The sequence below is a fragment of the Lygodium microphyllum genome, chromosome 7, assembly GCF_053477565.2.
Source record: "Lygodium microphyllum isolate KBCC chromosome 7, Lygodium_microphyllum_v1.1.10, whole genome shotgun sequence".
Classification (NCBI taxonomy): Eukaryota; Viridiplantae; Streptophyta; class Polypodiopsida; order Schizaeales; family Lygodiaceae; genus Lygodium; species Lygodium microphyllum.
Genome location: NC_141141.1, coordinates 46,677,700 through 46,703,973, shown reverse-complemented (window position 1 = coordinate 46,703,973; position 26,274 = coordinate 46,677,700). Strand labels below are relative to the sequence as shown.

Genomic DNA, 26,274 nt, shown 5'->3' with positions numbered 1-26,274 from the left:
TTCTCATTCAGCAACTCTATCAGCTTTGGCAAGTGTGCTTTAGGCACAGGTATAGGACGTATATTCCATGGTACATGAGGAACAGTGAAGATGACCATAGGTGCAACCAATTCGGGACTAATGCAGCCAATTTCATGTGGAAAGAAAGCAAATGCCTTACCATGACGTCCAAGCATCTCTCTAAAACATTCTTTTTCCACTGGAAGCAAAAAATCCTCATTTCCAATCTTCAATTCTGCAAGAGTTTCAGCTGTAAACTTATGTCCAATATTTGCAGGGTCTCTCAACATAGGCTGCTTCATAGCTTTTTCAATCTGTTCATCACTATCAGAAGGAAGCAGGCCTGCAACTGGCTTAACCCTCTTATCAATTGTTTTATATTTTGTGTCAACCTTGGCATCATTCAAGCACTCTTTCCTTTGCTGTAATTTCTGCAAATTTTCAACATCTTTCAACTCTGTTGGCTGAAAAATTTCAGCCTTTAGCTCTATGGACTGCATGGGTGCAGTCTGAAACTCTGTATGCATAATTTTTCTGCATTCAACTCTGTTGGCTGAATGAATTCAGCCCTCGGCTCTATGGACTGCATAGATGCATCCTGAAACTCTGTATGCAGAAATTTTTCTGCATTCAACTCTGTTGGCTGAATGGATTCAGCCCTCCGCAATTCTATTAGCTGATCAAGATCAGCCATAAATTCAGTTTGCTGAGTTTTCTCAGCCTCTAACTTTGTTTGCAGCATAAAACCAGAAATTTCCTGAAACATATCCAAGGTTTGCACAGGTATGATCTTTGAACCCTTGCATACATCAGTTTTCAGCATTGCTCTTATCTCAAACAATGTATCTGCATAAGACATCCCTTCATACAATCCATCCACATGCTCTTCTGCTTGCAAAATACCTACTTTCTTCAACTCTTTCTCCTTACGACCAATGTACTGCCTGGCAGCTCTAGGCAAATCTGAAATTTTTTGATAACTTACTGAACTATCTGAAGAAAAACCAACAAAATTATTGGAGAAAGACTGGCTGCCAGGAGGCGAGATCTCCTCTTTTCTCCGCTCCGTACCACTAGCGTCTCGCAAGACAGCGGTACCTAATGAAAATCCAACTCCTTCGTAGGTAGTGGCGCCTCACGCAAGGAGTCCCTGTTTCTCGGATGATTTACCCCAACAGTCATAAACTGAACAGCTCGCATACCATCTTTACTGCGTATCCGCGCATAAGCTGATCCGTCATCCATCACTTTTGTTTCCATTCTTGCTTCTGTAATGAAAGGCTGTCCAAGAATAATCGGATAGGAGCATGAATCCTGAACAAAGCAATGATAATCCTCTTCAACATTACCAATAGAAATTCTGATACTCGGACAAGCAGTTAACATATCACCAGAAGTATTGTTGGCGGCTCTCATGCGCCAGCCATGCTCTGCATCCATAGGCCACTTGCCACTCTCATAAACACCTCGAGCAATAAGATTAATCTCAGAACCATGATCAACTAAAGCAATCAAGGGAATTTGTTTCTCTCCAATCCTTACCACTGTCTCAGTGGTTGCTCTAGCCCAATGACTTCGTGAAAAATGGCTACGAGGAATGAGAATAGGGGTCTCATCATCTTCATACTGCATAGGCTGCACTATTTTCTCCAATTGCGGATTAATAGAAGCATTCTCAACCATCACTGCATCATCATGCTCTTCCCCAAGAGCTCCATGCCACAATCCCTGTAAAGCAGGTCCTTCCATCGCATATCGTTTCCTCCGCAAAAGATCCTGCATCTGATCCTGTATTTCTCTTCTAGCAATCCCAAGAGCCTCTCCAATAGTAAAAGTGACTTCACTATTCAAAATTCTTTCATGAAAAATCTTACTCATATCCGTTTGCATATCAAGGTCTGACAAGAGCTTGAATCCTGGCTCTTTTCTTGGTTGCTTCTTTTCCTTCTGCTTGTCTCCCATTGGTTGATCGGAACCTGTTTGAGTTGGAGAATTTGACATAGGTGGAGCTGTAACAGGTGGTGAAACAAAGTCACCCCCTCTAGTCTTTTTGGAGGAGCTAGGACCCTCCTCATCTCTTCTTCTCTTTTCCTCAACCATGGCATCAAAACCCTGTGTTTTAGCCATATAAGCAAAAATAGAATACCTGTCAACAGGAGAATCCCATCCTGTTTCTCCTCGGATGCTAGAGCCCACACAAGTCATAGTAGAAGTTTGAACTTTCCCTCTTCTCGCTATCTCCAAGGCAGAAGACCATAAAGCAGAGTCTCCATCAGATTTCTGCTCAAGCTGGACTCCAAAAGCTGAAGCATCTCCTCTAACACTCACATAAGCTGATCGCGCAGCCATATCATCAACAAGCTTCTTCATACCTCCCTTACCAAAGTTCGTGTCAAGAGGAGCGCCAGTCTCTGTCAGCCATATCTTCCCATCTTGTCCCCAGAACACTACATTCTTCTTACGTGCTTCTTGAAAAGCATCACAATCTCTGCAGTGTTGGTGCTCTGTACTATCACACCAAATACATCGTCGCCCTTTTCTTTGACCAGCTGGAAAAGCTGTCACTGGAGCAGGTGCTACAGCAGGTACTGACATAAGTTGCTCCTTTAACTTACCAACTTCAGCTTTGACTGCTTCAATTGTCAAATCCGCCAAGCCTTTAATAACATCATCCACAAATAAGGGCACTGGAGCAGCAGGAACTGGTGGATTCACAACAGGAGGAGTAGGCTTAGGCAAAGAAGCAGCAGGGGTAGAAGAAGAAGTCTCCAAGGATTTTTCAGGAATTGATCCTGTATTTCGATGCAATCTTACTCTCCTGCGCTGCTTCTTGACAAGAGCATTCACAGCATCAATGACATGTCTCCACTCAGTCTTTAAACCTGAATCAGTAGCTTGATCTTCCAAAAGATCATCCAACTTTTCCTGTAAATCAGCATCTGCAGCTTGCAAAAATAACTCCACTTTCTGCATCTCCAAAGCTTGATGTTCAGTCCCATCCAACTGATCATAACGGCTTTCAAACTCTCGCAGAAGAGCGGTAACAGAAAGTCCCTTATTAGGCATAGAAACCCATGCTAAAAAATTCCTGCGATTCATAAGACCTGTATCCTCCAGGAAATATTCATCTTTTAATGCCTTTTTAAATTCAGCCCAACCTGCATGTGCTTCTTGAATTTCTGCAATTCGACCTTCAAGAGCTCGAACCACGATCCGCAAGAAGTAGCGGCTCCAAACATCTTGAGAAACCCCAAAAAACTTCATCTTTTCTTCATACAAATGCAGGCAAGTTGACACTTGCTGGCCATTAAACTGCTTCATCTCCTGTTGGACAGCTTTCAAAGCATCCATAGCATCACTGTCACGTTTTGCATGAGCTTGCTGCTGCATATACATGGTAAATGACTGAAACAGGTTCTTCATGACATTATCATCTGTCATCTCTTCTTGCGAGTCTCCCATCTTGCTGATGACGCAGCACTTTCACGTCGGGTTCACCAGAAATGTCGTAGAGTTCACGCAAAGGCTGTTGAACACGGGGTTCAAGATACAGCAAGGAAAGAGGCTAACAAGAAGATCTCAATATTTGATGCCAAAGATCACTATATTGCTTGTCAAGTACTTTATGAGAGAAGAGTCAAAATAAATGAAAAAGCATAACAATTTGTCCACTGCTTCACAATAAAGCATAAGAGCTTGCTTTTCAGGGCACCAAGTAATTCTCTCAGATTCAAGACTTAATCATAAACAGCTTACTACTTTCAGTCTAAAGGGTACTTTAAATGAAAGACTGTTTGGATCTCTAAGTAGTTGAGATCACAAGGTACCAAGTCAAGGCCATACTTCACAATGTAGGCATGCAAATTATTACCATCAACAAGATCCTTCTTGCTGCAACTTACAGGAAGAATGTTGAGAAATGTTATAATATCTGGAGCTTTCAGCGAGAGCATTTATCAAAAAGCCTCAATGTCTCTTTACCACAGCCCTGCTATACATAAGCTTCATTCATGATGTTCCATGTAGAGACATTATTCAGTCAGATGCACTTCAGAATATTGAACATAGAAACTGCATTGTTCACATTGTGAACTCCACATCAATGGTAGAATCAGACTCCAAATAGAACCAAGACAGAAAATTCAAATTGCCTACTCCCGAGTTACTGATGAGGACATAAGAGGCATGAATGGTGCACACGAGCTTTTTCTCTCTGTTTAAATTCCTCAACAGCAGGCGCACTAAGGAACAGCCTCTCAAGCAACTCTGTTGTCATCATTATTGCTCCTCCAATGCTGGATTCATCAATGGTTCGAAAGAACCTCTTCCATCCGACATACACTCCTTCAATGATGAGGGCAGTCAAGTCCTCAAGGAAGTCCAGCGTGCATACTGTAGCTTCTTTTGTGAAGAGAGGATGCCCATCCTTTTTAATCTTGAACTTTTGCTGCGACTGCATAGTTTCAAAGCAATCATAGTATAAGATTGGGTTCACAAAAGGCAGACAGTCGGGCTCATGGTTGGGGGAATCCACGAAGAGGACGTTGGGAAAAGGGTTAACATTCTGTAGCAAATAACTGATACAGCCAGTGAGGGAGACAATTCTCATCCAAAAGACTTCTTTCTATAGCAGATCAATCGGAATCAAGGCGAGTGTGTTTGTACAGTGAAATTGATCCTTAATGGAAGGCGCGCTGAAGCAGGGAACTGCTCTTTTTCTCTCTCTCAGAATGGAGAATTGTAGAGAATCTCTAATGGCACAGAGGAAAGGAAAATATCTGAGAATGTGTGCATATATCTGTGTGTCAGTGTGTCACAGAGAGAGATACTGTTTCCCTTCCCTTATCATCGTACTGGAACAGGAGCTCTCCCTGGCACAATGGTTCCAGGTGCACGGGCCTTGGCCCTTAGAGCTACAACTCGCCCAGGACCAACACCAATACCTACTGATCCTTTTCCCCAAATTTTGGTATCAAATCTCTTAAACATGGGTGCATTCTTTAGCTTGTCAGGGGAATTCACTTCCCCGTATAAAAACATGCTCCGATTGCGAGACTGTCATCCTTTGCGGTGTAAGTGATGTTCTCAGCTGGCAATTCCAGTTATCCTCGGATTCGATAAGGAATCCCTGATAAAGCTCCCTGCTCTTGAGCTCGTGGAGATGATATGGCCTTCAGCTTCGTGCAGCAGCTTCATGGGTATACCCAGAGTCTTGATCCTGATACCGAATGCTGCTGAGAGTATAGATTTCAGTCCATCACGTTTTTCCGCTCGTTGTTTTTTTTTTCCCCCTTTCGAGCTTCCTTCCACCATAATCCCCCAAAAAGCATTGCCCCCCCCTTCCTTTTCGTCACACACTCCTCTTTTCCCTCCCTTCTTAGCATTTGAAATCCCTCATTAGCAACACTGTCGTCAAGTCTCTTTGCCAATAATGGCATGAAAATCTCTCACCAGCATTGGATAAGGGTGAGATCCAGTTACGGACCCTAAAATATAGTGTGTAGTCTCTTCATTTGTAACCCAGAACAAGCACACACTGTAACAGTGATAACTCCATGCTTCTCATAGCACATTTCAATGCTTAGCCTCCTTCTTTCCAACTCCTGGATGTGGAGGGTTGTTATCATTAGGTATTTTTGATGTAGCTGGAGAAGGAGAAGACAAAGTCCTAACATGTTCACCAGCATCAGTTGTGCTTTCCACTCAACCTTGCTCAACATAGGCTGAAAGCATCTCATCATATTCGCCACTTTTGTCTCCAACTCCTCCCCACTATACTCATACGCATTAAATAAATGTAATCACAACAACTAAATATGTACAAAGTACCAAATCCCATGCACAACTTTTGGGTGGTTTACACACCTCAAATGCGCAGCAATACGACAACGACCCCCTGCTTTACTATCAAATAGAAATTCAAATCCTAAGCCATCTCTCCAGCCAAATCCCAACATTCTTAAACTTCCTGCTAATACCAATAATGTTTCTAATGCCAAATCCATAGTCTGTTATAAATGCCATCAACCTGGACATCTAGTGGTGAATTGTCAATCCAAAAAGCTAACTATTCACATCAACTATTTCAGAGCAAGTGAAGATGAAGACCATGAAGAAATGCTAGATTTCACGGAAGACGATGATGATAACGGCACTACTTCTTCAGATAATTTACCAGGTATACGAAATCCGCATTCTTTATTAACGATGAAATGTATGGTGCATGGTAAAAAAAAAACTGTTTTACATGCGGATGGGAGTACACACCATTTTATTTCTGCAAAATTGGTCAAAGAATTGAATTTACATATTGTTTCCACTCATTATCGCATCAAGGCTGCATTCTTAGGCACTAGATATAATGGAACACAAGAAGTACATAGACTTAAAAATTAAAATTGGTGATTATGTTGAACGTAGAAATTTCTTAGTTGTGCCTCTACAATCTAGTGACATTATCTTAGGAATGCCTTGGCGTCATCAGTATAATCCCAATATCGATTTTTCCACACATTCAATGAAGATTCATTCTCATGGAAAATAAATCACATTGCATGGTATGCACACTTTTGATAATTTTCCATTGCTTAGTCATACACAGTCTAAACGCGCGTTAAGAAAAGATAGCAAATCCTACTTAATCTGGGTGAATGAAATTGAAGTTAAGAAAAATAAGATACATCCTAGGTACACACAATTTCTTTCAGAATTTGAAGATTGTTTTGATGCTGACTTACCACCTAGTTTACCACCCACACATCATGAAGATCATAAAATAGACTTAATTCCAGGTTCTCACCCACCATGTAGAGCACCTTATCGACATAATCAAATTGAACAGAAAGAAATTCAAACTCAAGTTGAAGATTTGTTAACCCGAGTACTCATTAGGCCTAGTAGTTCTCCATTTGGTACACCTGTCTTGTTAGTTAAAAAGAAAAACAACACCTATAGGATTTGCATTCATTATCATGCCCTAAATAAGATCACTTTCAAGAATAGATATTCGATCCCTATGGTAGACGATCTCATGGATAAACTACAAGGGGCTGCAATATTTAGCAAAATAGATCTTAAATCTCGATACAATCAAGTACGACTGGACACATCTAATATTTTCAAAACTACATTTAGAACTCAGTTTAGACACTATGAATTCATTGTTATGCCTTTTGGTTTAACTAATGCACCAGCCACATTCAGTCGTATGATGAATCACATATTTTTGAAACATCAGCATTGTGTCATTGTTTTCTTTGATGACATATTGGTTTTTAGTAAGAATGAGAACGAGCATTATGAACATTTATCCTTGGTTTTCAAATTATTGAAAGAGAATCAATTATATTCCAACCCTGAAAAGAGTGAAATTTTCCAAACCCAAATTGAATACTCAGGATATATTGTTTCATCTGAAGGTATTAAAGTTGACCCTCAAAAGATAGAAGCAATTTTGAATTGGCTAATACCTAAAAATATGCATGAATTACGTTCTTTCTTAGGTCTTGCTAGCTTTTATAGAAAATTTCTAAGAAATTTTTCATTGCTTGCATTACCTTTGACAAAATTATTAAAGAAATGTATTGTATATCATTGGTCTGAAGATCAGTAAAAGTCTTTTGATTTACTAAAACATACCTTAACACATGCTCCTATATTGCAACTCCCTGAATTTAATAGACCATTTTTCCTAGTAGTCATTGACGCTAGTGGATCTAGAATAGGAGATGTCCTTATACAAGATTCCCATCCCTTAGCCTACTCTAAGTGCAAGCTTAAACCCTCTAAACTTAAATACTCTACATATGATAAGAAATTGCTAGCTGTAGTACAAGCTTTATATCAATGGAAGCACTATTTAATGGGATCTGAATTCATGATTAAAACTAACCAACAAAGTATCAAACATCTCCTTAGTTAGCCACAAATATCTGACCGATATATTAAATGGACTGCTTTTATTCAAAGTTTTCATCCACTTATCCAATATTAACCTGGAAAAGAAAATGTTGTTGCTGATGCCTTGAGTAGAAGACTAATTGTTCATAATATCTCTATGATATATTTTGATTCCCTTGCCCTATGAAAGATACCTATGATCAAGACCCCATTTTTCAAGCTGATTGGAATAAATTAATTACCAATAACTGGATTCCAATTGATTCATTGTCTTATGATGATGGATTTATGTTTTATGAGAAAAGGTTATGTGTAACTGTTACATTTAGATAATTTGTGTTGCACGAAATTCATTGTCCCCCATATCAAGGCCATAGATGTATTATTTTCAATTTACGTACATTGATTGAAGATTTTTGCCAACCGTAGATGGAAGCTGATGTTTTTAACTTTGTATCTGAGTGTTTAATTTGTCAAAGAGTTAAGCAACACCATGGTAAGTAGTATGGTTTGTTAATGTCTTTACCAATTCCTCAAAGACCATGGGAACATATTTCAATGGATTTTATTACTGGTTTTCCTAACACTCAAGCTAATCACGATATGATTTGAACTATTGTAGATCAGTTTAGCAAACATGCATATTTCAGTCCATGCAAGAAAATATTAAGTGCATCTCAAGCTGCTCAATTGTTTCTGAAAACTTTTTTTCACTAACCATGGTTTACCAAAAGTCATTATTTCTAATTGTGATTCTAGATTCTGCAATAATTTTTGGACTACTTTGTTTGCAAACTTAGGAACAAAGATTGATTTTTCATCTGCATTTTATCCTGAAACAAATGGACAAACAAAAGCTACAAACAATACAATCTTGGATCTTTTATGTGCATACACAATTTCAAAACCACAAACGTGGGATACACACTTGCATTTACTTTAGTTTGCATACAATAACACTCCACATACAGCTACACGAAAAGCACCATTTGAAATCATTTATGGATATAGATGGCCTACACCTATTACTTCATTGTTAAACAAAGTTAAAGCTGCTGATGATATTGCCAATATGCATGCTACTATTTTTGATGAAGTTAAAGATATGATTGTGAAAGCCCAGCAATCATATAAACTAAACAAACAAACAAGAAAAGAAAAGCTATGAATTTCACAGTTGATGATTAGGTTTGGTTACGAATTGAAAAGTGAAGACTACAAAGTGTTGAGAAACACCATGTTGTAAAGTTAGCTACTAGATTTTATGGACCTTTCAAAATCATTCACAAAATCAATGACAATACCTTCAAATTAGAACTACCCCAACATTGGAAAATCCACAACACTTTTCATATCAGTTTATTACGACCTTTCAAAGGCCAATTACCTGTCCACCTTATCTATGAAAATCCTCCTTTGTTAGAAGAAGAAACTGAAATCCTTGAACGTGAGACTATTTTAGATACCAACTTTATGACCACTAGAACTGGCTGTAGATATTCTAGATATTTGGTGAAATTTAAAAATCATCCTATTGAAGAGGCCCAATGGATGGATGCTCACGACCTAAATGCTTACCCCTCGCTGCTCGCTCCACATTGAGCTAATAGCAATTGAGGACAATTGCTATCCCACCCCGAGGGTATGATGCCAGGAGGCATATTCCACGGTGGATTTTGTGAGTTTTTGCGGTGGATTTCATAAAATTATATTTATTTATCGGGGCTCGTACACAAGGTGGATTCCTTGTGTGAAAAGTTGATAGGGACGCCTATCCCTTTCGAGCGTCATGTTAATTAAATGTGCAAGTGGGTGATTCCATAGCAGGTGATTCTGCAAACTACATATTTAAATTAGTGGAAATTTATGAGTTTAGAGTGCACACTCATATTAAATTAAGGTTAGAATAGAGTTCCAACCTATTTATTTATTTTGTAGGTCAAGACTGCTAGGTAGTCTACCAAAATAATTTGGTTTTAGAGCATTCTAAGCTTTATACCGATGCTTATTAATCAAAACATTGTAAGAATGTAAGGTAAAGTGACATGATCTAGCCTCTTGACATATCTTAACATTGTATTTTGATGTTGATTCTAACATGTTTATAATTAGAAGGTGTATATTCATTAGAATAAGGCACATAGTAACATAACACCTTCCTACATATACATGAGAGTTGTAACAATATTGGTACTAAAAAGACATTGACATGTAGATAATGTTTAAATGTTAAATAAGAAGGTCAAATATCATGTATATGCTCTCTTTATCAACCTTTACTAGAGGCACTAGTGCGCAAATCGGATGTTGTATGCGTATGTAGCGAGCATCAGAAGATCCCCAAGAACAAAAAACTCTACTTTTTGCTCAAAATCCAAGAGAATAGGCTTGCATGACATGAAGCAAAAAGACCAATTCGGTACAATCTCCCCCCATGCCTTGTGTGAGCGCTCCACAAAGCATGTACTTAATATTATATTCATCTCTGAGCTAAAAAATAGCCCAAATTTACAATTAGCATGCTGTAGCTTTTGTGTTTGCTTTTGTCCAAATAAAGAATAAAGCGGTTGGGCGCCCTGAGAGTTCAGTTGTGCCCAAATACAATGACCAATATGAATATTTAAATCGTGTGCCCATGCGCATACAAAATAATAAATACATGTCAAGTGCTTCAATAAATAAGAGCGTCAAAATAAATATTGTTGCCACGCCTAAGACACGCGCCCATCAAAAATGATAATATCTTCAAAATAACTTGAATACACACTATTACCTAGTGCTTCCTAGCGCCACCGCTGCCTACTCATCTACACATCAATTGAAGCATTCACAATTGTTAGAAAATAATAAAATTAAACCGAAAAAAGTGATAAGCTTCCTGGCTTACTAGTTACATGCTTTCATGATTTACTCATGTCATCAGTACCTCCAAATAGTTTTCAGCCACCTCATTATTACTCTCCTTAAGGTTACCATACACATTTCTTCGTCAATATGGAATGATGTAAACATGTATGTTAAGATCCAATGGGACTACACCTTATGTATGAAGTAGATAGGAGTCAAGGTGGAGTGTAGACAAGCAAAGCCATAACATGGCAGAGTCTAACTCCTTACAATGTGTTTTGTGGGATCAATAAGATCTGACTTTTCCTTCCTTTTTTTTGTCCTTTCTCTTTGGAAATAGAAACCTTGCAAATGATAGCCTCTTAGATTTGATGGCAAGAGGATGTGAGTAGCCCATTAAAGATAAGGCCATTTAATGCACTTATAATTTGAATGCAACTTAGATACTTGATGTTGAGCCTCCACTCTCGAAATTGCAGAAACTAGTCTCTTTCTTTCTAAATGATAGCCTCTTGGATTTGATGGTAAGAGGATGTGAGTAGCCCATTAAAGATAAGGCCGTTTAATGCACTCATAATGTGAATGCAACTTAGATACTTGATGTTGAGCCTCCACTCTCAAAATTGCAAAAACTAGTCTCTTTCTTTCTAAAGATAAGGCCGTTTAATGCACTTATAATGTGAATGCAACTTAGGTCCTTGATGTTGAGCCTCCACTCTCAAAATTGCAGAAACTAGTCTCTTTCTTTCTAAATGGCTATGGCACTACCCATGCTTCATTTTTCCTTGCTTCATGGCACGCATCAACAATAGCGAAGCTATTAATGTCTCTCTCGATCACTCAATATCAAAAGCAACTATAGGATCCCCTAGAAGTGTGAAAATAGGCTTAATGACAAGTTTTAGAGAATGATAGCTTATGGGCTGAGCTACTTGCTGAAAAACAAAGCCTTAAGAAGGATTTACAAGATTTTCAATGAAGAATGCTAGAGATTTAGTTGGACAGTATATAGAAGATGAAGGATTGAAATTTTGATGTTTGAGAGATAAAGGAGAACATGAGTGGCTCTCATACTAATTCAAGGTAGCATGGAAGGATATTATTTTTCATGTACTATTAGATTCTGGTACTAAAAGAAGTAAAATGATCTTCTTCTATAATATTCCTATTTCAAGGTAATGTTTTTAAACATATACTCTTAAAAGTATAAGTTTTATTTTTTAATTGTGTTCAAAGGATTAAGTATTGGGAATAAGATATTCATGTTAATTCAAAGGTGGTTTTGAAATTTCTCGCTATCCTATATGTTTCAGTTTTTGCTGAAAGTAATATTTTATTTCCATATCCTCAATTATGAAAAAAAAAATTGAATCAGATATTAGATTTAATACACATTATTATTTTTTCAATTATCCTATTTGATTCAACATTTTATGGAAAGGAATTGTCAACAACCACATACACACACGCATAAATACACTTGCTACAAAATTTAACCTATTGGAGTGAATTGAGAAAGTTCCGATCCTCAAATAGAGCAAGTTATTTTTATATTTCTTTATATATATGTAGATACAAGGGATGTGAGGGAATTAAACTATTATGCTAGCCATTCTATACCTTCAATTCTTTACTCTATGAAATGTCTCTCTATATACTCTACTTTCCTTTAAGTTAGGTATTTTGTGAGTTTTGATTCTTAAAAGAGCTTTTGAATCTCACCATTGCTCTTACTTCAAAATCTTTTGCCAGATTCAAATCACTCTCTTTAAAACCAATGTCCTCTTATAGCACTTTATGATGTGCCTTTTACCAAAAAATTGTGGGCACAACCGATTGATCGAGCTCATGGTTAGCCATTCTATACCTTTAATTCTTTACTCTATGAAATGTCCCTCTATATACTCTACTTTCCTTTAAGTTAGGTATTTTGTGAGTGTCATTCCTTAAGAAAGATTTTCAATCTCACCACTGCTATTACCTTCAAAATATTTTCTAATCACATCACTTTCTTTAAAACTAGTGTCCTTTTGTAGCACTTTATGATTTTCCTTGTGCCAAAAATTTGTGGATCACAATCAATTCATCCAGCTCATGGTTAGGGACTCTATACCTATTATTCATGACTCTATGAAATATCCCTCTATATACTCTACTTTCTTTTGAGTTAGGCATTTTGTGAGTTTCATTTCTTAAGAAAGATTTCAAATCTCACCATTGCTCTTACCTTCAAAATATTTTGTAATCACATCACTTTCTTTAAAACCAACATCCTTTTGTAGCACTTTATGATTTTCCTTGTGCCAAAAATTTGTGGGGCACAATTGATTGGTCATCCATTCTCTATACCTTTACTTCTTTACTCCATGAAATGTCCCTCTATATAGTCTGCTTTCCTTTAAGTTTGGTATTTTGTGAGTTTCATTTCTTAAGAAAGATTTCAAATCTCACCATGATTACTCTTACCTTAGATTCCATTCTATACCTTTAATTCTTTACTCCATGAAAAGTCCCTCTATGTACTCTACTTTCCTTTAAGTTTGGTATTTTGTGAGTTTCATTTCTTAAGAAAGATTTCGAATCTCACCACTGCCCTTACCTTTAAAATATTTTGTAACCGCATCGCTTTCTTGAAAACCAATGTCCCTTTGTAGCACTTTATGATTTTCCTTGTGCCAAAAATTTGTGGAGCACAATCAATTGATTAAGCTCAAGGTCAATATGATGATTAAATAAGGGTGCAATCTTGTGTCATGGATAAATGTAAAATCAAGCTGTGATTGAACTAATCATAATTCTAGTTGTGATGGCAAGTGCATGAGTAAACTTTTATAGGGAATCTAGCTCTTACAAAAATATATGCACTTTATCAAAGAGATTTAAAACTATCTTTTATAGCATACAATGTATTTCTGAAGCTATTTTTTTTTGCAATTTGGCTAGAATACTCTCCATGCATTACATATAGGTATATCTTATAATGTGCAACCTTGTCCTCAAGCTCTTTTATGGTAGTTTGGTAAGACTACTCTGCACAAATTACCTTGGGTTCGTACCACGGTCTATTTTATCTATGTAAGGATATTGAATCCATATTTCCTATTTATGACTTGGCACATAGTCCATGCATGATATGTGTGGCTCTCCATGGGTTTGCTACAAGGTGTATTAAGTGGACAATTGTAGAGCACAGTCGATTGATTGATCTCAAGTTCAATATGATGATTAGACCAAGGTGAACACTTGTGTCATGGGTACATGTAAAATGAAGTTATGATTGAATTAGTCATTATTCTAGTTAGATAGTAGGTGCATGAGAGGCAATATTGTTAGGCCATGTTTGTAATAGATATAAAGAGAGGCATACTTAACAGGTAAATACTTTTGTATAAGAGCATATATTGATAGGCCATGGTCCTGCTGTATATAAAGAGTCTAGAAATATTTGAAAGGTAGAGCCTTGCATATAAGAGAAATCATTACTATTCTAATAAATTTTTGATATAGCAATTTGAGAATACTAGAAAGCATTAGGAAACTAGTGACTATAGTTGATCACATGAGCTCAAGTTTAATAAGATTATTCCACCAAAGTGTGAGCTTGTGTCATGGCAATGTATAGTAAAATGAGGTCAGGATCAAAGCCGGTATTCCACTTAGATGGGTACGTGTAAGTATGGCAAGAGTCCATTGAGAGGCCACGGTCCTACTACATATAAGGAGTGACACAAACAAACTATAGACAACATCCTATGAATAATCTTATGGCCCTTCCAAAATTGAAGAGTAATAAGTACATGAAAAGGAGAAATTTACTAAAAAGGCAAAGTGATTGAAAAAAGAGAACAAAGAAGCCACGGCGACAACTCTACATGTACGAGCATGTACTGGTAAGCCTTACATATAAGCATATGCAATGATTACCATTCAATTAAATATTTGGTAAATGATAAGAAAATTTTAATATTTTTTTAATAAGAAGATCAAGAAAATGAACTGAAGAACAATGAATGACAAAGGAGGTAAACAACGAAGATGGCACCCTTTTTGGCAAGACCAAAGACCAAAATGTTGCGCAAAACTCGGATGCTTTGAAAGATTTGATACGATCAAAGCCCGAAACTCAAAAGCCTAAAACTCGAAAGCTTTGGAAACATTTTTTACGCTGGGGCCCGGACCCTCACACAGCACCGTAGTCACTTTCAGCTAGGCAGGTATGTGCAACCTCACGTGTGAAATATCGACCCTGATTCCTCAGCTCTGGGGCTCTTGGGAGTCGGGACTTCATTGGCGATGGTCGATAGCTAAATAGTTTGCATCCACTTCATTTTTGCCTCCCTTTCTATAAATGTTTCTTTATCTCCTTCATCTTCCCTCCCCACTCTCACTTCTCTCTTTTCCTTTCCTTCCCTTCTTTTCTCGATGTCTTTCTCTCGTTTCCTCTCCACTCCCACTTGACGCATCTCCGTAAAATTAAAATCAAATATATTTAAAAAACTCATAAGATAAGACATTGAAAGACTCTCTTCCCACCCCTCTTCGTGCATCTCTTCCCCCTTTGCCATTCTCTTTCTATCATTTTGTTCTCTCTAATTCTCTTATTGTTTCCGTTTTTCTCTCTCACTCTCTATTGGTTGTTTTCTCTTTCTTTTTCTCCCTCTTTTTCTCCCTTTTTGTTCCCTTTTCTTTCTAGCTCTCTCTTTTATTTCAACTCTCCTTCCTCTCTTTACTACCCTTTTATCCGTCTCTCCCTTTACTCCTCGTTTCTTTTTCTATACCCCCTCTCTTTTTTTCTCTCTTTCTCTCTCTTTGTTGCCTATCTCTTTGTTTCTCTCCACCCCCTCATTGTTTCTCTCACTCATTCTCCTCTATCCCTCCCTCTCTCTCTCTCTCTCTCTCTCTCTCTCTCTCTCTCTCTCTCTCTCTCTTCTCTCTCTATTCCTTTTTCCTTCCTTCTTCTGCCTCTCTCCTTTCAACTCTTTCTCTCTCAATGCATGTCATCCTTGAGAAAAACAAACAAAAGAAAAGAAGAAAGCACAATAACAAAGCAAGAATATGCAATGTACCTACCGCAAAGGCCCGAGGATGGATTCTTTGTATCCTCTTCCCGACATCCCCTCTTTCTCCCTTGTGCACTTCTCCCTCTGCTTTGCGTATGGTGGTGGCAGTGATAAGCTCTCCTTCTCTCTCTTTCTCTCTTTGGTTTCTAGTGCTTTTTTTTTATCAAAGGGGCATCGCTATTGGCATCGTTACTTGCATCCCGATGCCGCTATTTTTTGTCATTAATATTTGCCCATTCCCTTGTAGTGTCTATTGATGATAGAGCTTTCTGCAAGTTTCTATGAAGCTATAGGTGGAAGCTTACATGGATTAAACGTGTTATTGGAAATCATCGATACAATCCATATGGGTTATGGGAGAAGCAAATTATGGCAGTCTTTTCTATCAATGTTTCAACATGAGATCATAGAATTGATGTCAATCTACATGACTATGGTGACCCATTTAGATATGGATTTCATTAGGTGAATTGAATAGACTATCAAAATTCAAATTTTATCATGGAAAATATGACATGAGCCATCGTGGTAGATTGTATTGGATACACAACTTCAATATAGAAAATGATCATATAAGTGTAAATAGTATTGATATATCAAGCTCAATGCTAAGTAATAACTTGTTAAAGGATCATAACAATGGGCTGTTCAAGATGGCATGATTTGATGGGACTAAATGGTAGCTAGACTATAGGCTAGTTGCATTATATTTATCATTGATTATACCATTGAGGGATTTGAAGGTGGAAAATGTGATTGGAGAGGAGTAGAATGGATAAGAAGCCAATGATTTGGTGTTCTTGGACTCGTGCACATTAAATTACAGGACGAGTGCTGTGAAGGAAGTGCTAATGGGAGTAGAATTGTGTAGTAAGAACACTAGGACAAACATGGTCAACTCTAGCCAATGGTAGATTATTTGGATGAGAGAGAGTTGGTGTATTGGCCTCGGACATGGTTTCATGGGTGCAACAACCAATTTATCATTGCAAAAGGTTGATGTTTCTAGGTGGCACCTACATGAGGGGATGAGTGACTTCAATGGTTCTCCCTTCTATGTACATTAATGGGATGAGTGCCTTGAATGGTTCTCCCTACATGATGGGATGAGCGACTTCAATGGTTCTCCCTTCTATGTACATTAATAGGATGAGTGCCTTGAATGGTTCTCCATTAGCATGAGGCACATTCCTAAGAGTGAACTACTTTTTGTCTTGGGCGGAAGGTTGATGGGGACACCTATCCTTTTGAGTGTGAGACTTGCAAGTGTCAACGCGGGTGAACCTATATATGGGTGATGCCACAATATTCATATCTCGAGTGCTAACATCTACGTGATTTTATTATTTAATAAAATTTCAATGATTATTTGATTTATAGGACTAGATGCATTTATTCAATTAATTATTTTTCTAACATGATTTTTGGAATTTTGATCGTGTAGAGCAAGATGAATTGAATACACACGCAAGAAGCGTAATTTATTCCAAATACCTCTTCATTGAATTATTTAAATAGACACACTGTTTTTATTCTAAGGCGTGCATACATCCTCTTTATAAATATTTATTGATACTTGGTATTTTAGAAGATATATTGAACATATTCTAGAAATATTTTATGGCTCTCAGCAATAATGAGTTGTGTAACTTATTGCAACCATTTATTCAATTAACTAGAGCTCTTTTATCAAAAGAGTAATTGTAAAGGGTCTATCTTTAGGCAAAGCAAGATTCATTTTAGTATTATAAATACAACATGGAGGAGATGCTCACTCCATATATGGGAAAAAATTATACCCAATGGTGTGTCACTCAATTTTTCTTTACTCTTCTTTAAGTCTATTTTGATTTTTATGAGTCGTGCTTTCAATTTTATAAGAAAAGAGAGTAAGGGAGCACTTCTTATGTTTGCTACATGCACAAGTATCACATTTGATCTACACATTATTGGTATCAAAGCTTAGCTTACATGTAGGGTCTCTGGAGCAATCCAGCGCTACATTCCATCTAAGCTCAAACTGACTTCATGGTGGCTAGATTCCTAGGGCTTCGAAACCCCAAACCCCTCCATATGAAATTTTTTTATTCAGTCCAACATTGAGAAATCCAACCCCCTTATCATGGTGCCATCATTTTGTGAGTTGTGCACAAGTCAAAAGAAGATTTAGACAAGGTTACTTAAGCTTAATCAACTGAATAAAAAAATTTCATATGGAGGGGTTTGGGGTTTCGAAGCCCTAAATATCACCACCATGAAGTCAGTTTGAGCTTAGATGGAATGTAGCGCTGGATTGCTCCAGAGACTACATGTAAGCTAAGCTTTGTTCTTTAACTACTTAATCTACTTTAGTCTCTTTTATATCAAGTTACTTGCTAACATCTCTTATTAGTTCAAATCACTATTGACTTCTAGTTTTTAAGAGGGGATTCCAAAACGATGACTCTGGGGCGATGAAATTTCAATAAAATACCGTAAATTTTTTTGACTTTTCTTGCATGTTCCATCTCATCATTTTGTCAAGAAGCTACTCTTTACTTTGGAATCTACACGCCAAAATTTTATTACCATGGGTGAAGTGTCTTTTAATTACAAGGCATCTTATTATTCGGATATCTTCATCAAGCCATAAGCAATATCATGTCTCATGAAGGACCATCCAACATTGCAAATTTTAATTCTACATTGCTACTTCTTGAACCAACCATAGAGAAATGCATGGATTTATTGGTCATGCATCTAGAAATAGAGTGCCAACATCCAAGCCAACTACAGCAAGAGCTAGGACTTCTCAAGCATCCATCATCTCATATTTCCTCTACTGATGACACTATGATATATGTATCATCAATGCCATCCTTGAAGCACAATCCAACCACAAAGAGACAAAGATAAGCAAACATATATTTAAATTTAATACTTAAAATGATATTAAAGATGGTCATAAGGTTTTCTCTTCATTAAATCAATTCCACTCATATTTTGATAATGAAAGTTATGCTGAAAATGATAAAATCAAGTGTACTTTATATTATTTGATTGACAAAGCTTCTTTATGGTGGGATATCATATGCAAGAGCACTAATCCTCCTCTTATGTGGGAAGCATTCTGTAAGAAGGTTCTCACTAATTTTCTTCTTGCCCAATTTGAGCTTCGCATGCAACAACAATGGGATATCTTTATGCAGTGAGAGCGAGAGACCATTCCTTAGCACACCAAAAGATTCTAGAATACTTTGCTGTAACTTCAAATGGTTGAGCCTGTAGATGAATCTACTTTAAAAGGAAGTATATGTCCGGCCTGAACTCAACATGTTTAAACCCAACGCATTGGATGAAGCTATCTCTTTGATGCATGGTGCCAAAAAGAAACAAACTAAATATCAAGATCGACAACAACTTTCAACTTTCACGGGAAATAATATGGGTAACGACAATTCTCATTTGAATTCTTCTCATGCCTTCAACTTTCAATTTGGAAAGAATTGTCCCAATTACCAACCTTGGATGAGAAATTTTTATAATAATGTAAGTGAGCCTACTTCAAATTCTAATTCCAAGATATCTCATATACCTTCTAATCTACCTAAGTAATCTAAAACTAAAAACATTAATCCAAGTGTTTCAAATATCAATTCCAACAATGTAATTTGTTGTAAATGCAATCACTCTGGCCATATTGCAAGTCGTTGTCCAACGTGTAACACTCGTGATTGAAAAAAGCTTACATTTTGAAGGACTAATATACATTGAGTTATACCAATTAATTAGTTATGCTCAAGGGAAGTGTGCCATTTGAAAACATTGTAAAGCTTTTCTCATATTAATTAATGAATTCCAAGCTCCCAAGTCCAAGTTAACCATAAGACACTAAAATTTTAATAACAAAATTTCTAATTGTTTTCTTCTGACTTGCCTCTTCAGCTTCCTCCATCACGACCCAGGGATCATCCAATTAATCTTCTATTTGGCAATCAACCTCCCTATAAAGCTCTCTATTGTCATAGTTAGGTAATACAAAAAGAAATTCAAAAGCAAGTTGAAAATTTATTAAATAGAAAATTAATAGGACCCGGTAGTTTAGATTTTGGAGCTTTTGTTCTTTTAGTAAAGAAAAAGAATCAAACATATCGTTTGTGTATAGACTGCATAGCTCTAAATAAAATTAATGTTAAAAACTGATATTCAATTCCTCCTATGGATGATTTGTTAGAAAAATTACAATGTGCTAGTATGTTTAGCAAAATTGACCTTAAGTCTGACTATCATCAAGTTCACATGGATAGTTCTAATAGAATGGTGAATTGAATATTTCTAAATTTTTAGCATTCACTACAAGGGAATAGAGAGCTAGCAACCGTAATTAGCAATGCAAAATAGCCATGTCACTATTAGTAGTGATGCTAATAATTTAGCAGCATCACTATTAGTGTCGCTAATTTAATTTAGTGATACTATTTGCAATGCAAATAGTGATGCCTTGTCTGAGAAAAAAAAGGGCCGAAAACCCTAGTGTGGCACTTGCCGCAAACATTTTAAACAGAGAGTGAAAGAGAGAGCAAGAGAGATTGTCGCCTTGAGAGGGAGAGGGAAAGGAAGAGTAAACAAGAGAGAAGGAGAGCTTCTCACTGCCACCGCCACCGCCACCACCATACACGAAGAGGAGGGAGAAGTGTACAAGGGAAAAAAAGGGATGTTGCAAAGAGGAGGCAAAAAAAAAATCATCATCGAGCATTTGTGGTAGGTACATTGTCTCTTCTTGCTTTGTTTTTGTATTTTCTTCTTTTTTTGTTTTTCTTTGTAATGCGACGCATTTAAAGAGAGAGAAAAAGAGAGGAAAGGAGAGACGGAGAATAAGAAAGGAAGAGAATGAGAGAATGAGAGAGAGAAAAGGAGGAAAGGTAACAAATAAATAAAGGAAGCGAGAAATGAGACATGAAGGAAGGGAGAGAGAGAGAGAGAGAGAGAGCGAGAGAGAGAAAGAGAGAGAGAAATGATGAAGGGTAACAAAGAGAAAGAGGGAAAAAGAAATGAAATGTGAAGGGAGAGAGAGAGGGGAATGAGTAAGAGAAACAACAGAGGCAGAGAAACAAAGAGAGAGTCAACAAAGAAAGAGAAAGAGAGAAAGAAAGAGAGGGGAAGAAAAAGGAATGAAAATAGGGAGAAAAAGAGAGAATTAAAAATAGAGAGAGAGAGAGAGAGAGAGAGAGAGAGAGAGAGAGAGATTTGGAAACAATGAGAGATTTAGAGAGAATGGAATGATAGAAATATAAAGGGAGAGAGGAAAGAGAGACACAAAGAGAGGTGGGGAGAGAGGGTATTTCAATGTCCTTATTTTATAAGTTTTTCATTTTCTATCTTTGATTTTGATTGTAATGAGATGCGTTGAGAGAGAGTGGAGAGGAAAATAGAGAAAGAAATAGAGAGAAGAGAGGGAAAGGAAAAGAGAGAAGAAGTGAGAGTGGGGAGGGAAGATAGAGGAGAAAAAAAAACATTGAGAGAGAGAGAGAGAGAGGCGGGAGAGATAAACAAAGAAGGTTGAAGGGAGGCAAATAAAAAAAGGAAAAGAAAGAGAGAAAGAGGGATGGGGAGAGAAATATAGAGGGAGATATATAAAGATAGAGAGATATGGATAGTAAAGGAATGGATAAAGAGAGATGGAGGGAGGCAAACAAATAAATGGAAAGGGAGAGAATGAGGAGTACAAATTAAATTGGAGGAAGATCATCAATGAGGAGAACTAAAACATATTGTTTGCGATAACATAGATCAAATGGGGAATGATGATGGTCGTGATGTTCAATATCCCGAGGGTATCTTAATAAGTGTATCCCATATCCTTGCACTCAATGCAAGTTGATAATCGGATGAACAATGCGACACTTTAGTGTGTTTCAATCAGAGATGATTGATCAGGCAATCTCAAACTTTGAGCAAACACTAAGAAAAGTGTGTATCAATCGTGCTTTACATACACAAAGTAATTGAATATCATATACAAAAATATTAGACATGTCCATGAAATTTGTACAAAGAGATAATGCTTTGTCCCAAGGAATGCACTTATTGTGGCCTATTATGAGAGTTCATGGGCATGCGATGGATGGAGTGCCTGAGCCGATACACCATTTAGAGGGCACACCATTGACTACACCCTTGAAAATAAAGGAGAAAGTGGGCCTTTTAGACCTTCCTCCAATGTTGGAGCCTGAGATGGAGGTAGTGATCGATGCATTCATGCCTGTGGATGCCAAGTCATTTGATCCACTATGAGAGGAAGTGTTCATACCATTATATGATGAATGATGAGTATCTTGCATGAAGATGTTGCTTGTGCTTCTAAGTCTGCAAGAAAAGTACATGTGGAGTGATGCAAGTGCTACCAAGTTGTTCAGGTACATTCTATGCTCCGTTGAATTTTTTGACTCTACTATAAAAACACTTCTTGTCCCTTTCAAGGCCGCTTCTGATTTTTTTTCAAGTTGCTAAAGTATTATATATTACCATCTGGAAATACAATTTTTGAGTCTCGTAATGAGACAGGATTGGTGTTATGAAAGCTTGGTATAGACTACAATAGCATCCATGCATGTGTCAATGAGTCCATGCTATTTCCAAGAGACAACAGGACTATGGAGACATGTTTGAAGTGTGGTGCTCATAGGTATCGACAGGACTTGCAAGGCCAAATATCACGTATGGTGAGATTGACAACGTGGCATGTGCAGAATAGATACACAAATGGAGTCCAATGAATATCAATATATTCATCTGCATGGAGCCATATTGGCTTTACCTTTCAAGGCTTTGCATGAGAGCCAAGAAATCTTTAGCTTGGTCTTGCTCTGGATGGTGTAAATCCATGTTGGTTTTTGCTTAACTTTTTATACTATGTGGCCTATAGTCCTTGTTAACTACAACATCCCGCCATGGCTTTCCATGAAGAAAGGACACCTGATCCTTAGCATGCTTATTCTTGGGTGCTACAAAGTCAAGAACATAGATGTCTACCTCCGTCCATTAGTTAATGAGCTCAAGATTTTGTGGGTGGAGGGGGCCGCTCTATTGAAGACATGAGCAAGCAAGATGGTCAACGGTCCACTAATATACGAGTCATTCTCATGTGAATCCAAGATGACTTTTTGAGATTTGGAGAGTGCTCATGTAAGTGGGCTTTCATTTTTGTTTGTGATATCTAACATAGCTTATTCAAGTTTGTGTTGACTAGCTAGGGCTCTTGTGATAGATGTGGTTACCTCTGGTTATCATGCATGTCCATTGTGTGGGCCACAGTTAGATTAACAAAGGTCACAGGCCATGAAGAAGACAGTATATCAAGGACATGACACTTTCTTGCAGGAGGGTCATGAACTGAGGAAAGATTTTCTGAGATCCAAGCAAAATGGTCCACAAGCAGTCATATTCAAGCAAAATGTGAAGGTTCTCAATTTTCTACAAGTTGTTGTATTGGATCCACTTATAGATCAACCATTTGTTGGATCCCATGCATATTTTCAACCATTTGTTGAATCCCATGCACAAGGATTCATATTCAAGAAAAATGTGAAGGTTCTCAATTTTCTACAAGTTGTCTATTGGATCCACTTATAGATAAACCGGATCAACCATTTGTTGGATCCCATGCATATTTTCAAGAATGTGGGTAGCTTATTATGGGACCTTATCACAAGAAAGAGAGACAATATATGGGTGCGAATAGATTTGAAGAAGGTAGGCAAGTTGAAGGCGCTCTTGCAACAATCAAAAGCAATGATGGTCACTTATATCTACCTCGCACTCTTTCGGTCCTGACCACTAAAGAAGAGTGCATTGTGAAGCAAATTATCATGTTTATTTGCACCCCGATGGGTATGATGAGTTCCCTCAGGTGGTTTGCTCTTTCTAAAGACAATCACCTAACTATCAGGGCTAAAATCCCATGATTGGTAAAGGGTATGTGAAGCTTTTCTTGACCTTGATTGCAAGGAGCCTCAATATTTTGCTATTTAGTGTTTACTCAATGTTCGTAATGCTTCTTCATTTATGATAGTTTGTACTAGGGATCACAATGTCTACATGGTAGTGGTCACATGGAGCTTTGATCGCAGCTTCTCGTTAAGGGATGGATAGAGGTATCTACTGAGGAGTGGGAATTCTCGAGGAGATGTAATCCCAAGGTGACCACATGCTTAATTTGCTATCGTATCTAAATTTTATGTGCAATAACTAATCTAACCATTTTAGTGTATAGTACAAAATCTATAGTTTAGTGTGGTCACGCGGGTGACATTTTCATATTGAATGCATCGACAAAATGCGCTCCACAACAATGGATTGTCATGGCATAGTTCGAAGAGAGCCGACTAAGGCCATGGATCTAAATACCATAGTAGATGGGATGGAGTATTTTGGAAACTTGCAAAGTGTTATCTCAGTGGATTGCCATAGCTTCTCCATGATCATATTTTATGTATAGTGGTTTAAAGTGGTGTTGGAAGGAGCCGAGGCAACCATTTGATGAGGTCTATCTGGATTATTGAAAATAGATTCTAAGAAAATATGGATGGATCTATGCAACACATTTATCCTTCTGGATCATTGTGAACATGTGCATGACTTATTTTTTTAAAAAAATCATGACACAAAACTGTCACAAATGTTGATCCACTCTTACATGTGATGTTGAATAATGTAATCTTCTATCCAAATCCCCAACAACCTTGATGGTGGTATGTTGTGCCGTCGACTTATTAGAGTATACGAGTGTTTGATGAAAGCAATGTTTCTAGTGTAGATAACGAGAGTATGCAAGGTGGAGGGGTTGATATTGTGAAGGGTGGGGGGCTAAGAGGGCTTGGAGCATGTAGAGGAGACAGACACATGTTACATAGATGAAGAGACAAGAGGCCATGAATTTTTTGAGAATGAAGTGGATTCCTCTTTCTATGGTGATCTATCTATAGACCTTCTAGTATATGCCAGGTTGTGCTAGGAGATTGACATGGGGCCATACGCTAGGTTGTATTTGCATCTACTTACTCAATTTGTTGATGATTTGCTTTTAAGGATACTTTAGTATATGTGTTTTAATTAGTATCCTTTTTTTCATAATTATATTTTCATGCTTTATCTAAATCCTTATATTGATTATACTAATATCATTTTCAATCTGTGAAGGATGAGTCGAGGGAGGGATGACCAATGAGGGGTTACAAGAGATATTCACACATATGTCTCCAGATCAGATGGCCCAATTTAGAGATATGGCAGACCAAGAGTTTTCACGCACATCATTAGGCCATTCTGTGATATTTGCTTTGGCACACTTTGATGCTTCAATTTCTAGTAAATGAGGTCGATGCTCTAGACTGGCCCTAGATGGAGAGAGTGGTTCTGGGGGGTACTGGGGAGATGTGGATGTTATGAGCATGCGATGGATTCTAGAGATAGAATTACTACTCCTTGCTCTCATATCGATTCTAGAGAGCGTGGCTCATGTAGATGTTTTGGAGGCACCAATGCAGTATCTTTGTCTTGTTGATCTGGTGCATACTTATCACCTCCCAAATTTGCAACACTTGTATGGACATCTACCCCCATGACTCTGGATTTCTCTCATCCGTCTCTAGGTGTGGCATCCCTATGAGTGCTAATCCAAGAGATACTACCCTCGCATGTATGCTAGATGTACAGGGGTCTCCTCTTTATACCTAGAAGTGTGGTCACACGTAGGAGAGGACAAACCTTAGAAATACCCTAGTAGGGTATAGATACCTCGGAGATTACAAGACAAGTGCTACGATCATGAATGATGAGAGGAGAAGGGTGATATCTCACATGACAGAGTTGTGCCAAAAAGTATCTAGACACAACGTCTTGGACTGTTAGAAGAATATACTCGAGGGGAGCAAGGACTATATAGTGGCAACTTTGAATGAGGAGTTTCTGGTACCTACAATGTCGTGCTGCTATGCGCACATAGTGTGAAAAACTCTAGAGTGCATCATCATTTGTCTTTCTTATTGATCTAGAGAGCCAATGCCAAATTAGTCATTAATGTTAGTATTCATAGTATGGATGGTCCAAAAATTATAGATTTTTAAAGAAGTTTATCCAATTGTTTATATTTTAGATATTTTCTCTTGTAAATATCCAAAAACTATAGACAACTTCTAGAATAGAATGACATGTAAAAAAAAAGCAAGTGGCTTTCAACCATTTTTGGAAAAATTAATGCAAAAATAAGGATTGGCAAAATCACGCGATGTGTGATCCCTCTATAACCATTGCTATTTGTGTTGCTAATTTACTACACGCTTGGTTATCTACATCACTATTTGGATTGCTATTTTGCAACATTGATAGTGACCCTATCTATGAGGAATTTGTAGAGATGCCTATATCGACACTTTTAGCGATGACGGGTCAAATTGTTTATGAACATTTTTGTCGATTTGAACTTGATATG

At 37.5% G+C, this 26,274-nt stretch overlaps 2 protein-coding genes across 2 annotated transcripts in view; one reads left to right on the top strand and one right to left on the bottom strand.

Moving 5' to 3' along the window:
* The window catches only part of LOC148033415 (10 kDa chaperonin, mitochondrial-like), a 140,154-nt gene that overhangs the window by 76,202 nt on the left and 37,678 nt on the right, over positions 1–26,274 (bottom strand). Inside the window, exon 2 of the mRNA XM_087682295.1 lies at positions 2,147–2,168. Within this exon, the coding sequence (XP_087538421.1) occupies positions 2,147–2,168 (22 nt within the window). The remainder of the gene's footprint in view (positions 1–2,146; positions 2,169–26,274) is intronic.
* The window catches only part of LOC148033416 (10 kDa chaperonin, mitochondrial-like), a 133,642-nt gene that overhangs the window by 75,978 nt on the left and 31,390 nt on the right, over positions 1–26,274 (top strand). The window contains exon 2 of the mRNA XM_087682294.1: positions 6,780–6,791. Coding sequence (XP_087538420.1) covers positions 6,780–6,791 — 12 coding nt within the window. The remainder of the gene's footprint in view (positions 1–6,779; positions 6,792–26,274) is intronic.